Source organism: Sturnus vulgaris, chromosome 19 (genome assembly GCF_052056855.1).
Source record: "Sturnus vulgaris isolate bStuVul1 chromosome 19, bStuVul1.hap1, whole genome shotgun sequence".
Taxonomy (NCBI): Eukaryota; Metazoa; Chordata; class Aves; order Passeriformes; family Sturnidae; genus Sturnus; species Sturnus vulgaris.
Window position 1 is genome coordinate 12,165,376 of NC_142261.1, and position 12,391 is coordinate 12,177,766.

Here is a 12,391-nt window from a genome sequence, read left to right on the forward strand (position 1 = left end):
AGGGGATGCAGCCCAGTGGAAGGGACGCAGGTGGGCTGAGAGGATGCTGCCTGGTGGAAGGGATGCAGGCAGGCCCGTGGGATGCAGCCTGCCACAAGGAATGCAGGTGGGCCGAGGGGATGGAGTCCAGGGAGAGGGATGCAGCCAGGCTGGCGGGATGCAGCCAGGCGCCAGGGGTGCAGGTGGGCCGATGGGACGCAGCCCGGCGGAAGGGATGCAGCCCGGCTGGAGCAGGAGGCTGGAGGAAGGGATGCGGCCGGGCCGGGGGATGCAGGAAGGGGGAAGGGATGCAGGTGGGCCGGGGGATGCAGGTGGGCCGGGAGATGCCGCCTGCCGGGCAGCGGAAGCCGGGAGAGGGACGCGGCCAGGCCGGGGGATGCCGTGGGATACCGGGAGGATACCGGGGGGCTGCGGCCGGGGCCGGGCCCCCCCCCCGGTGGGTCCCGGCAGGAGGGTTCGGTGGTCCCGGACCCACCTCGGGGCCACCTGCAGAGCGCGCAGCCTCACTCGGGCGCACCGCAGCGCCGCGGGGGAACCCGCCGCGGCCCGGGGGGGTTGGGGGGGAGACTGATGGGGGGGTGTTGATGTTGGGGGGGTCGGCGGGCCCGTACCTCCAGGGTGCGGATCTCCTTCTGCGTGAGGTCGTTGGAGGCGGCGCACTTGGTGCGGAGCCCCTCCAGGTTGGAGATGCTGATGTCGATCATGTTCTGGACCAGCTCGCACTGCTGCAGCGCCTTCTGCAGACTCAGCTCCTGCTCCTCGCTCCTCGTCATGTTGTCCTCATCCATCGCTCGCCGCCCCCCCCCCCCCACCCCGCCCGCCCGCCCTCCCCTCCGCCCGCCGCCGCCGCGGCCCCCCCTTCCCTGGGCTCCGCTCGCCGGCCCCCGCCGCCGCTCAGCCCCGCTCGGCCGCGGCCCGCAGCATCGCGGTGCCCACCGAGCCGTCAGCGCGGCGCCGCCGCCGCTACCCCCCCCCCCGGGCGCGGCGGGGCGGGGGCGGGGGCGGCGCGCTCCGGCTCCGCGGGGCCGCGCTCGCTGCGCGCCGCTCCGCGCGGGAACCCCCGCACACCCCCGGCCCGGCACCCCCGGCCCCGGCAGCTCCGCGGCATCCTCATCATCGCCCCCACAGCCGCACATCGCCATCCTCATCATCGCCCCCACAGCCGCACATCGCTATCCTCATCATCGCCCCCACAGCCGCACATCGCCATCCTCATCATCGCCCCGCATCATCTTCAACACCCCCCAACCTTATCAACACCCCCATCCTCATCACCTTTCCGCCATCCCCATCCCCCCCTCAGCCATAGCCCCATCCTCATCAACACCCCCCTACCTTTTTAACACCCCCATCCTCATCACCCCAATCCCATCACCCCAATCCCATCACCCCCAGCCCCATCACCTTCCCACCATCCCTATTACCCCCTCATCAACACCCCCTACCTTATCAACACCTCCATCCTCATCACCCCCAATTCCGTCACCCCCACCCTCATCATCCCCAACCCATCACCTCCAACCTCATCACCCCCATGTCTATCACCTTCCCAGCATCCCCATCCATCCCGTCATCCTCATCAACATCCCCCATTCTCATCACCACCCATCCCTATCCCCATCCACCCCATAAACCCCCACGTTTCTCTATCCTCATCACCGCCCCCTTAGCCCCCATCCTCCTGTCCCCACACCTGCCCATCCTCATAAGAATTCCCCATTCCCATCCCATCACCCTCCCTCATTCCCCCATCCATTCCCATCCATCCCCCTCCATTCCCATTCCTGGAAGTCCTTTCCCTGCTCATCCCAATCCCTCTGACCCCCTGAAATGGGGCAGGAGGGGAGCACCAGGGGTGAAGGGGGGGATGCTGCATTGGGGGGGGGGGGGCAGGAAGAATGAGGGGGGTTGAAATGGGGGTCTAGGGCAATGGGGGGGCTGGAAATGGGGGGTCCGGGGTGATTTGGGGTCAATGAGGAACGGGGAGCTTGGACATTAGGGGGCTGGTGCAATAGGAGGACCTGGGGAAATTAGTGGGGTTGGGAATGGGGGGCGAGGGTGCTGGGGCATTGGGAGGATAATGGGAGGGCTGGGGAGTGTGGGGGGCCTGAGGTAATGGGGGGGAAATGGGGCATCGTGGGGCCTGATGGAGAATGGAAATGGGGGGCTCTGGAGAAATGGGAAGGTCTGGGGCAATGGGCGGGATCTGGGGCATTGAGGGTCTGGGGCAATGCGGGATTCCTGGTCTTGGGGCAATGGGGACCAAGCCTGGCCAACACTCGGGAATTATTCTGGAGAGACGGAGCCAGGATGATGCTCCCAGACCCTTCACCTGCTCCAGGCACAGTGTCCTCACTGTGACCTCCCTGCCTCTGGATATGTGACTTCATTCCCAGCTGGCGTCCCCATGCCAGTCCCTCTCGAGCCAAATTCCCAACAGCTTTTTCCGTGCTCGCAGTGGTCGACTCCCTCCCAGCTGGGATATGGCTAAAAAAGCTGGAAATCTGCTGATTTTTGCCTTTTTTTCAAATAAGGACTTTTAATTTCCAGGCTCATCCCTGAGCTGGGATGTCCCTTTTCTGCCCTGTCTCCAAGATTGGCTCCAGTGGGAGCTCAGAGAGACCCCCAGGGTGGGAAATGACATCAAGAATGCCAAGGGAAGGGAAGGGAAGGGAAGGGAAGGGAAGGGAAGGGAAGGGAAGGGAAGGGAAGGGAAGGGAAGGGAAGGGAAGGGAAGGGAAGGGAAGGGAAGGGAAGGGAAATATAAAATAAATTGCAAGCAGGAAGAATCCACTGGGATAAAAGCACCCATCCCAAAAGACTGCAGCAAGAGAGCTGCAGGGATTTTGGGTGTTCACCAAACCTCATGCTTCCCGAAAATCCCTACAGCAGCCTGTGGGATAGATCCCATACTTGGAGCTCGCCACAGTCCGAGAGGTGGATGAACATTCAAGACAGTGGGAATGGCACAAACAGTCCATATAAAAATATCTGGCAATATTTTAATTTACTTCCGTTGGTTTTCTCCATGAAAAAAGAGTTTGGAGCGACTCAGAGTCTCTAAACTGGGTTCATGTTCCCTCAGTGCCAAAGGTGCTCTTCCAGGCATGACATCCTGCTGGGAAGGAAGGGGGAATGCCCTGGCATTTCGCAACCTGGGAAACCAACACCACTGTACCACACCAGGGGTTTCCCACCAAATTCCCCCAAAACCACCCCATAAGGGTTTACTCCTCCAGCTCAGAGTGAGCTCTGCTCCACAGCAGCCCTTGGATATGGGCATTGGGATTTCTTGGTTATTAATATGGCAAAGAACTTCTTCAGCTCCACAGGGGGTGGGAGGATCCCTTGGATTTCAGCTCTCAAGGAGCACCTTGTTAATCCTCTGTGGAAGAGCATCTCTATCATCATCACCTTCATCCCATCACCTCTGTCCTTTCATCCCTGCCACCATCACCCCTGTCCCTTCAACCCTGTCACCATCATCTCGGTCACCATCATCTCTGTCCTATCATCCCTGTCCCGTCACCCCTGTCACCACCTCTGTCACCATCATGCCTGTCCCATCATCTGCCTCCTGATTTCCATCACCATCATTCCTGTCACTGCCCCCCTGTTCCATCATCCCCTGTCCCATCAACACTGTCACCACCACCTCTGTCACCATCACTTCTGTCCTGTCATCCCTGTCCCATCACCTCTGCCCCCTCAACTCCACTCAAGAGGGAAATCAGAGCCATCCCAGGGGGATGCACCCGTCAGTTTAACCCTATTAAACAACACCCCAAAGATTTTCCCTGCTCCAGAGCTCAGGATTTATTAATGATAGAGAAAACGCCTGGAAAAATCCATTTGGGAGGACAAGAGGCTGCCCCAGGCAAAGGCAAATCCAGGGGGAGAGCAGCAGCTCTGGATGCAGGATATGCAGGAAAATCCCAGCTCCCGGCTGTTCCCAGGTGCCCGGGAAGGACCTGGAGGCTCCCGAAGGGAAGGGCCATCTGTCATGGCTGTCACGCGCCCAGAGGGATGGCTGAGCCTGCTGACCTCAGCTTCCAGCTCCTGCTTTCCTTTATGGGGCTGCAGGGAAAAAAAAAGGGGGGAAAAAACAGGAAAGCAGCTGCCCTGGAGCAGATTGTTGGGTTTTTATAGGATCCAGCCTAGAGCTCTTGATGTTTTCATTTCCCTTGTCAGGAACGGCATTTTTCCAGGGATTTTTTGTCTGCCCGGCACCTCTACTTCCCAATGGATTGCTTCCCATCCTCACTCCACCTGCGTTTTCCAAGCTGGTGCCTCTCACTCCTGCCTGCTTTCCTTTCTGGGATCAGAGCAGCACCGGAGCATCACCCCAGCAGCCTGGGCTAATTCTCCCCTCTAAGCTCCTTCTCTAAAAGAGACTCCAGAGCTTTTCCGGAGGCACTGGGAAGCAGCAGGGACAGGCGGTTTGTTCTGGCATCACCTCTGGAGTTTGCTGCTCCTGTCGCACTGGGAGGATCCCAGATCACCTCTCCTCAAGTGTCCCTGCACCCAAAGGTGCCCCTCTCACCCCAAGGGTTTTCTCAGGGCAGGGGCAGTGTTTACCCAAAACCTTGCTCACTCTTGACCCAGCAATTCCTGCTGCTGTGATTTCCCCAGGATCAGCAGCACCACCCTGCTGTGGTGAACACCAGCACCGTGCTCTTCCCACAGCCACAGAATTATGGAATAGGTTGGGTTGGGAGGGGCCCTAAGGGTCAGCTCGTTCCACCCCCTGCCATGGGCAGGGACAGCAGGATGGGGGGGATCCTCCCTGTCCACTCAGGTGAGATCCCAGTGGGATCGCTGTGTCCAGCACTGGGGCCAGCACAGGAGGGACCTGGAGCTGCTGGAGTGAGACCAGAGGAGGCCATGGAGATTCTCCAAGGGCTGGAGCCAGGCTGGGAGAGCTGGGGGTGCTCACCTGGAGAGGAGAAGGATCCAGGGAGAGCTCAGAGCCCCTGCCAGGGCCTAAAGGGGCTCCAGGAGAGCTGGGGAGGGACTGGGGACAAGGGATGGAGGGACAGGACACAGGGAATGGCTTCCACTGCCAGAGGGCAGGGCTGGACTGGATATTGGGAGGGAATTGTTCCCTGGGAGGTGCTCCCACAGATGCCCAGCAGAGCTGTGGCCGCTCCGGGATGCGCTGGAAGGGGCCGGGATTGTCCCGGTCCAGCAGGACCCGCCCGGCCCCCTCAGGCCCGCCCCGCCCCGCCCCGGCGCTCTCGCGCGCTTTGGCGGAGCTCTCGCGAGACTTCCCAACATGGCGCCGGCGGGCAGCGCGAACCTGCCGTGGTACGGCCGGGAGCGGGGGGGATGGAGGGATACCGGGATAATACCGGGATACCGGGATAATACCGGGATAACGATGTGGGAGCTGCCCCAGGGCTGACTCCTCGCTCCTCTTCTTCTCTGCCGCAGGGTGGAGAAGTACCGTCCGCAGGCGCTGTCCGAGCTGGTGTCTCACCAGGACATCCTCAGCACCGGTAATTAATCCCCCCCGCCCGTCTCGGCTGTCCCCCAGCCCCGTTATCCCGCTGTTATCCCGCTGTTATCCCGCTGTTATCCCATTATTATCCCATTATCCCGTAGTGCAGCGCTTCATCAGCGAGGACCGGCTCCCCCATCTGCTCCTCTATGGGCCGCCCGGCACAGGGAAGACATCCACCATCCTGGCCTGTGCCAGGCAGCTGTACCGGGAGCGGGAGTTCGGCTCCATGGTGCTGGAGGTGAGCGGGGACACGGCGGGCTGGAGTGGGATGGGATGGAGTGGTGTGGGATGGGACAAGATGAGATGAGATGAGATGGGGCGGGAAGAGAAAGGTTGGGATGGGGTGGAACGGGATGCAGGGATACGGATCCACACCATTCCCTTCCAGCTCAACGCCTCCGATGACCGGGGCATCGACATCGTCCGAGGGCCCATCCTGAGCTTTGCCAGCACCAGGACCATCTTTAAGTATGTGGTGGGTCTGTGCTTCCCAAAGCTCCCCATCTCTTTGGCACCCTCCTGCTCTGGCACTCGGATTGGGAAGGGGATTTGGGAGGTCCCGGGGACGGTAGGAACGTGCCCAGCAAGTAGGGAGGGTAAGGATGCAGGAAATGCTTCCCAGGAGTTAGGCTGGGAACAAGCATCCCAGCTCCCCCTTCTCCAGCACCAAACTCACCCTTTTCCTAGGAAAGGCTTCAAGCTTGTCATCCTGGATGAAGCCGATGCCATGACCCAGGATGCTCAGAACGCCCTGAGGAGAGGTGAGGGGCACTGGGAATCCCACACCATAGGAATCCCACACTGTGGGCAGCCATCGGCCTCCTCCAGCCTGGCACAGGGTGGGAATCAGGATGAGGCAGCAGCCAAGGACCCTCCTCCCCTCCCTCCTTTTTGCAGTGATTGAGAAATTCACAGAAAACACTCGGTTTTGCCTCATCTGCAACTACCTCTCCAAGATCATTCCCGCCCTGCAATCCCGCTGCACCCGCTTCCGCTTTGGCCCCCTGACCCCGGAGCTGATGGTGCCACGGCTGCAGCACGTCATCCAGGAGGAGGGGTGAGTGGGGGATCCTTCCACGCTCCCTCTGTCCCCATTCCCTGCCAGGCAGGAGCAGCAGGTTGGATTCCCACGGTTCCACTGCCCTGGGTGGTGTTTTCCAGGGTGGATGTGACCGAGGACGGGATGAAGGCTCTGGTGACGCTCTCGAGTGGGGACATGCGCAGGGCCCTCAATATCTTGCAGGTGGGACTGTGGCCATCGGCCCCTGGCCAGCTGAGCTGGAGGGGACTCTTCATCCTTCCTGTTCCCTCCTATTCCTCAGAGCACCTCCATGGCCTTTGGGAAGGTGACAGAGGAGAATGTTTATACCTGTACGGGACATCCCCTCAAGTCTGACATCGCCAACATCCTCGACTGGATGCTGAACCAGGATTTTTCCACTGCCTACCGCAGTATCCTTTGCCCTGGGGGTTATTCCCAGCTGGGATAAATGCTGCTCTTTCCCAGGGATCTCTGGGATCTCTGTCTGGGGCAGGTGCTGCTTGCTGGGGAGGCTCGTGGGGTTGTTGCAGAGATGAGGAGCAGGATCTGGCAGGGAAACACCTGGAAGCAAGGCCTTGACTCGCTCTCATCCCAGAAATCACAGAGCTGAAGGCGCTGAAGGGCCTGGCCCTGCAGGACATTCTCACTGAGATCCATCTCTTTGTGCACAGAGGTGGGGACTGGGTCTGGCTCTGGATGATCCTGGAGAGGCCAAATTTGCCCCTGGCCCTCACCGAGTGTTTCCTTCTCTCCACAGTCGACTTCCCCCCCTCCATCCGCATGCAGCTGCTGATCAAGCTGGCAGACATCGAGTAAGTGTCACTCCCCCAGTGTGGGGACCCTGGGGTGGCTCCTGGTGGTTGCTGGGCACTGCTGGCACACGGCCCATGTCTTTGGGGGGCACCCACATTGGTGGAAACCTCCAAAACTGCCCTTGGCCCCTCTCCAGGTACCGCCTGGCTGCTGGCACCAGCGAGAAGATCCAGCTGAGCTCCCTCATCGCCGCCTTCCAGGTCACCAGGGACCTGGTGGTGGCCGAAGCCTGAGTCCTGCCGGGTGGATGTGCTGCTGGATTTGGAAGGACCATCAGCCCCATGCCTGGAGCTGTTCCATGCAGCTTCCCAGTTCCTTTTTGGAAGCCTTGAGTGCACAGTCAGGCTAAAAAGGCTGTTAAGAGGTAGCATTATTCCCAAACTCCATGGGAAAATACAGGTGCCTCCAAAGCCCAGCAGGTCGCACTGGTCCTTGCTTTTCCCTCCTGAAGGGAGGTGGGGGGTTAGGGAAGCATCAGCTGTTCCCAAGGGAAAAACATCCTGGGGACATCTGGAGGAGAATTCCCTCCACAAAGCCTGCCAGCCCACAGGGAATGTGCTGTTGCTCCAGCCACCAGCTAAGCTGGAGGACAGGGACGAACAAAACAGTGCTGCATGCTCAGCATGACTGGGAATTTGGCTGATGGACTGCCACGCTCCAGCAGTGAGAGAAAACAACAGAGGAATGGGAGCAGGGGGTGGAGTGAAGCCACCTCTTCCCACAGGTGGACACCTCTGCCACCCCTCCCTGGCAGCGAGGGCGGTGCCAGCCACTCCCAGGTCACCTGAGCAAGCCAGGAGGGAAATCATGAGCAATCAATTTTTATTTATTGAGACCTGCTCGGGCTTGTCCCTCTCCTGCCCACACTGGGAGAGCAGCAGAGCCCACACTCCACCGGGATGGAGGGACATTCCCAGATGGGTGTTTTTGGGGGGTTTAGCCCCGTATTTGTGCAGGTGACAACAGCTCTGCTCCCACAGAAGCTGCTCCACCGTCATCCCACACCATTGCACTTGGAAGCAGAAGCACCTGACCCAACCCCAGCAGGCAGCAGGGGACAGGGGGACCTGTGTCCCCTGCGGGGCCACTGCAGCTCTGCCCCTTGCCCTCTGCATGGGATTTCGCTGGGTTTTTGTATTATGACACCAAAACAAGCCCTCCACAGCCCCAAAACCACGGGAGCAGCAAAGCTCCTGGCTCACGGCTCGGCGTTCCTGCGGCGCCGCCGGCCCAGGCTGAGCCCCAGGGCTCACCTCGTGCCTCTGCTCTCCCTGTTGCCTTAAAAAGTCCGGTAAGTGAGGAATTCCTTCAGCTTCCTGGGAATGGGCAGCGCCAGCACCTGGTATGTGGTGAGGAAGGTGCGCAGGGCTTTGCGGCACAAGTGCTTGAGCGACGAGAGGACCCTCGGGGCTGTCCAGAACTGGACGTGGCCATCTCTGGTCCTGCAATGGGATCCAAACAATCCTGAGCACAGGGCAGAGGGACACGAAGAATTCCAGCTGCCCCCAAATATTCCCAAGCTTGCCAGGAGCATGTGTTCCCCAGCCCAGGAGAAGTATCCCAAGGGAAGCCCAGAATTTGCTGAGCTGCAGGAGGAGGAAGCAGCTCTGTTTCTCCACCCTCTTCTCCTGTTTACTCACCCTGTGGCAATAAATCCTCCATGTGGGAAGTACATGCAGCACAGACCGTTGGTCATGGGGGCAAAGGCCACTGGGGACCGCAGCTCCAAGGCCCAGATCCTCAGAAGCCTGTGGAGAAAGGGAGATGACACAATGCAGTGCCTGCTGCCAAAATAAAGCCTCTGCCATCACCTGAAGACACACAAACAAGAAGGATTTGCTCCCCATGGGAGTGTCCCAGGGAGGACTGTCGCTGAGGGTGCTGAGGCTGGCAGAGCACCCAGGAGGATGTGGACCTCAGCTCAGGGTGACAGGCCCTGACCTTGCTACCCCTTGTCACAGCCAAGCCATGGTGTTCCCGCAGGCCTGACCATCCCGTTTATTCCAGGAATTGGAGGGGACCTGGCACATTTATTCCCCACCTCCTGAGCTCCTGGTAAGTTCTGGCCTCCTGGGCCCCTCTCTGGGTCCCCACAGGGCTTCACTCACCTGTCATCTGCCACAGTGGCCAGGTAGAGCCCCTCCGGGGAGAAGCAGACGGAGCGCAGGGAGCTGGTGTGGATTTCACTGCTGGAATCCAGCATGGAGTACAACGGGACGTGGCTGTGGGTAAGAACAACATCCCAGCATCAGCTCTGAGCTGTCACCAGCCCCTTCCCCAGCTGAGGCTGGCAGAGCTGCCAAACTTGGCAAGCCAGACCCCCATCCTGCCTCTGGAAGCAGAGGAGTGGTGATGGCTGTGCCCAGCGAGAAGGGAAAGCCACATCCAGCCCTAAAGACCCCTGGCATTGCTCTGTCCCTTGTCAGGTCCATACCGCAGTGTCCTGAGCTGCTCCCCGGTGTAGGGGTCCCACATGATGACACAGGCGTCGTAGGAAGCGGTGACAAGGAGCGCAGAGTCCGGGGAGAAGTCACAGGACACCACGCTGCTCTGGTGGCCCTCCAGCCTCCGGATGAGGGTGTAGGATCTCATGCTCCACAACAGCGCCTGCGGAATTTGGGCAGGGGATCAGGCTGGGAGCATCCCAAGGTTTAAACCACATGGGCTCTGCTCCCAACTTCAGCTCCTGGGGAGCCAGGGCAGGATGGCCTGGCCCTTCCCCCAGGGGGGTTTCTGGGGACACAGAGGACTGGAGCAGGGACAGGGATGGCTCCCGCCCTGCAGGACTCACCGACTTCTCGCCGGCGGCGGAGCAGAGCATGCTGCAGTCTGGGGAGATGGAGCAGCAATAGACCCACTGCACGTGGCCTGACAGCACCTGGACCTGCCGTCCTGGGGACAGCAGAAATGTGTTACCAGAGGGGAACAGCACCCCTTGGCTCTGCCCTCCCTCCCTTTCCCCAGTGGGAATTCACACTGGGCTGGGGATTCCCTGGGTGAACCGCAAGGCAATACCCTCCTGCATCTCCCAGGTTACACTGCTCCCTGTCACAGGGCTGTCCCCATCTGCCTCAAATACTGTCACCAAAGGTTCTCTCTCACCATCTTCCCTCCCGAGATGGGTTTCTCCCCCTTCCCTGACACAGCACAGGAATATCCCTGCACGTTCCTACCATCCCTGCTCAGGTCCCACACGCGCAAGGTCTTGTCCCTCGAGGCCGACACGAGGATGGGGCTTCCATTAGGAGCGAAGCTCAGGTCCCTGACAACATCCTGGTGTCCCAAGAGGCTGAAGAGGAGGTGCCCTGCAGAGAAATGCCATGCTCAGTGCCATCCATCCATGGGGATGGATGAGAGGCAGAGCCTCTCATGCACCTCGCTTAGGACAGGTATTGGGGAAGGAGGGAGATGGGAACAAGGGGACAGCCAGCTTGAAGCCACGACAGCAAGGGCTGCTCACCTGTCTGCACTTCCCACACCTTGATCTGCCCATCGTTGAGCCCGGTGGCCAGGACCAGGCAGGGGAGCCCCACAGCACAGGCAGGATCTGTGTCCCCATCCTCAGCTGCTGGCCAGGCACTGAAGGCCAGGCCCCACACGATCTGCCCACACTCCAGAGTCTTCTCCTTGGCTGCCCCACGGCTCCAGGTCTCTGCTTTGCCACCCCGGCTCTTGCGCTCCGAGGTTTTGCAGCTGCTGGAGGGAGATAGGGATGGGTGGAGCATTCGCCCCGAGACTCCCCACCCCAGCAACCCCTGGGACCAATCTAAACTAGGGAATGAATGGATGGAGAGCAGCACTGGAGAACTTCGGTGCTGGTGCGTGAGGGCTGGCCGTGCCCCAGCCCAGAAACACCCTGAGCTGATTCCCCAGCATGGGCAGCAGGGGAGGGGGGATTCTGCCCCTCTGCCCCACTCAGGTGAGACCCCACCTGCAGAGCTGCCCCTGGCTCTGGGGACCCCAGCATCAGAAGGACCTGGAGCTGCTGGAGTGAGACCAGAGGGGGAGATGCTCCCAGGGCTGGAGCCCTTCTGTTCGGGAGCCACGCTGGGGGTGTTCACATGGAAAAGGCTCCAGGGAGAGCTCAGAGCCCCTTCCAGTGCCTAAAGAGGCTCCAGGAGAGCTGGAAGGGGACTGGAGACAAGGGATGGAGGGACAGGACACAGGGAATGGCTTCCACTGCCAGAGGGCAGGGCTGGATGGGATATTGGGAAGGAATTGTTCCCTGGCAGGGTGGGCAGGCCCTGGCACAGGGTGCCCAGAGCAGCTGTGGCTGCCCCTGGATCCCTGGAAGTGCCAGGTTGGACATTGGGGTTGGTGCAGCCTGGGACAGTGGAAGGTGTCCCTGCCCATGGCAGGGATGGCACTGGATAAGGGTCTCATGGAAGAGACCAGGGTCTCTTCCAACCCAACCCATTCCATGACTCCGCACTCACAGCTCGGCCTCTCCCAGGGGCCAGGGGATCAGCTTGACCACGCAGTGTCCCTGGGACCAGGCGAACCAGGCCCCGTCGGGGGAGAAGGCGACGCTCCAGGTCTCGCAGCTGGATTTCCAATCGTAGCGCTGGGGCCGGCCCGGCTTCAGCTCCGCCAGCAGCACCGGCTCCTCTGCGGCGGGACGGCCCCGTTACCCTCAGACAGAAGCCCCAAAACCCCGTCACCCCTCACATCCCCAGCCCCCCGGCTCCCCGCCCGGCTCCCGCTCACCTCCGCTCGGCTTCATGGCGGCCCCGCCGCCCCTCGGCCCCGCCGGGCCCGCCCGGCCCAGGGCGGCGGCGGCGGCGGCGGCGGCGGAAGCGGCGGCGCGGGGAGGGGAGGGGACCCGGAGCCACCTCCTCCGGCCCCGCCGCCACCGGCACCGCCCCTGACCGGGGATGGGGCGGGAGAGGGGCGGGGGAGGGCCGGGATGGGGCGGGAGAGAGACGGGGAACAGCCCCCTGAGGGAGAAATGGCGGGCAGCGGGTGGTGCCTGTCCGCTCGGCCCAGGGGCTAGAGATCCCCTCAGGGACCCCACACGGGGACACTCCTCGGCG

General features: G+C 61.2%; 3 protein-coding genes across 9 annotated transcripts in view; 1 reads left to right on the forward strand and 2 right to left on the reverse strand.

The window, feature by feature from the left end:
• The window catches only part of KSR2 (kinase suppressor of ras 2), an 85,313-nt gene extending 84,510 nt beyond the window's left edge, over positions 1 to 803 (reverse strand). For all 4 annotated transcript variants that reach the window (XM_088176126.1, XM_088176124.1, XM_088176127.1 and 1 more), the window contains exon 1: positions 612 to 803. In XM_088176126.1, coding sequence (XP_088032252.1) covers positions 612 to 788 — 177 coding nt within the window. In that variant the 5' untranslated portion in view covers positions 789 to 803. The remainder of the gene's footprint in view (positions 1 to 611) is intronic.
• A 3,136-nt stretch (positions 804 to 3,939) lies between these two features.
• WSB2 (WD repeat and SOCS box containing 2) lies at positions 3,940 to 12,175 on the reverse strand. 3 transcript variants are annotated; one of them, XM_088176057.1, is made up of 10 exons: positions 12,066 to 12,175; positions 11,795 to 11,966; positions 10,819 to 11,054; positions 10,532 to 10,663; positions 10,150 to 10,250; positions 9,793 to 9,965; positions 9,467 to 9,580; positions 8,999 to 9,106; positions 8,612 to 8,800; positions 3,940 to 4,077 (listed from the first exon to the last, which is right to left on the reverse strand). In XM_088176057.1, the coding sequence occupies exons 1-9, from the start codon at positions 12,079 to 12,081 to the stop codon at positions 8,638 to 8,640; spliced, it is 1,215 nt and encodes a 404-aa protein (XP_088032183.1). In that variant the 5' UTR covers positions 12,082 to 12,175; the 3' UTR covers positions 3,940 to 4,077; positions 8,612 to 8,637. The 3 variants fall into 3 exon arrangements, with proteins under 3 accessions (XP_088032183.1, XP_088032184.1, XP_014749935.2); XM_088176058.1 differs by lacking the exon at positions 3,940 to 4,077 and having other exon boundaries at positions 8,164 to 8,800; positions 10,819 to 11,051; XM_014894449.2 differs by lacking the exon at positions 3,940 to 4,077 and having other exon boundaries at positions 8,164 to 8,800.
• On the forward strand, positions 5,240 to 7,773 carry RFC5 (replication factor C subunit 5). 2 transcript variants are annotated; one of them, XM_014894751.2, is made up of 11 exons: positions 5,240 to 5,307; positions 5,434 to 5,498; positions 5,605 to 5,741; positions 5,892 to 5,971; positions 6,191 to 6,264; positions 6,401 to 6,560; positions 6,665 to 6,746; positions 6,826 to 6,955; positions 7,141 to 7,218; positions 7,303 to 7,357; positions 7,495 to 7,773. In XM_014894751.2, exons 1-11 carry the CDS (start codon positions 5,276 to 5,278, stop codon positions 7,589 to 7,591), a joined length of 990 nt encoding a protein of 329 aa, XP_014750237.1. In that variant the 5' UTR covers positions 5,240 to 5,275; the 3' UTR covers positions 7,592 to 7,773. The 2 variants fall into 2 exon arrangements, with proteins under 2 accessions (XP_014750237.1, XP_014750236.1); XM_014894750.2 differs by having other exon boundaries at positions 5,250 to 5,307; positions 7,141 to 7,357.
• Positions 12,176 to 12,391: the final 216 nt, after the last annotated feature.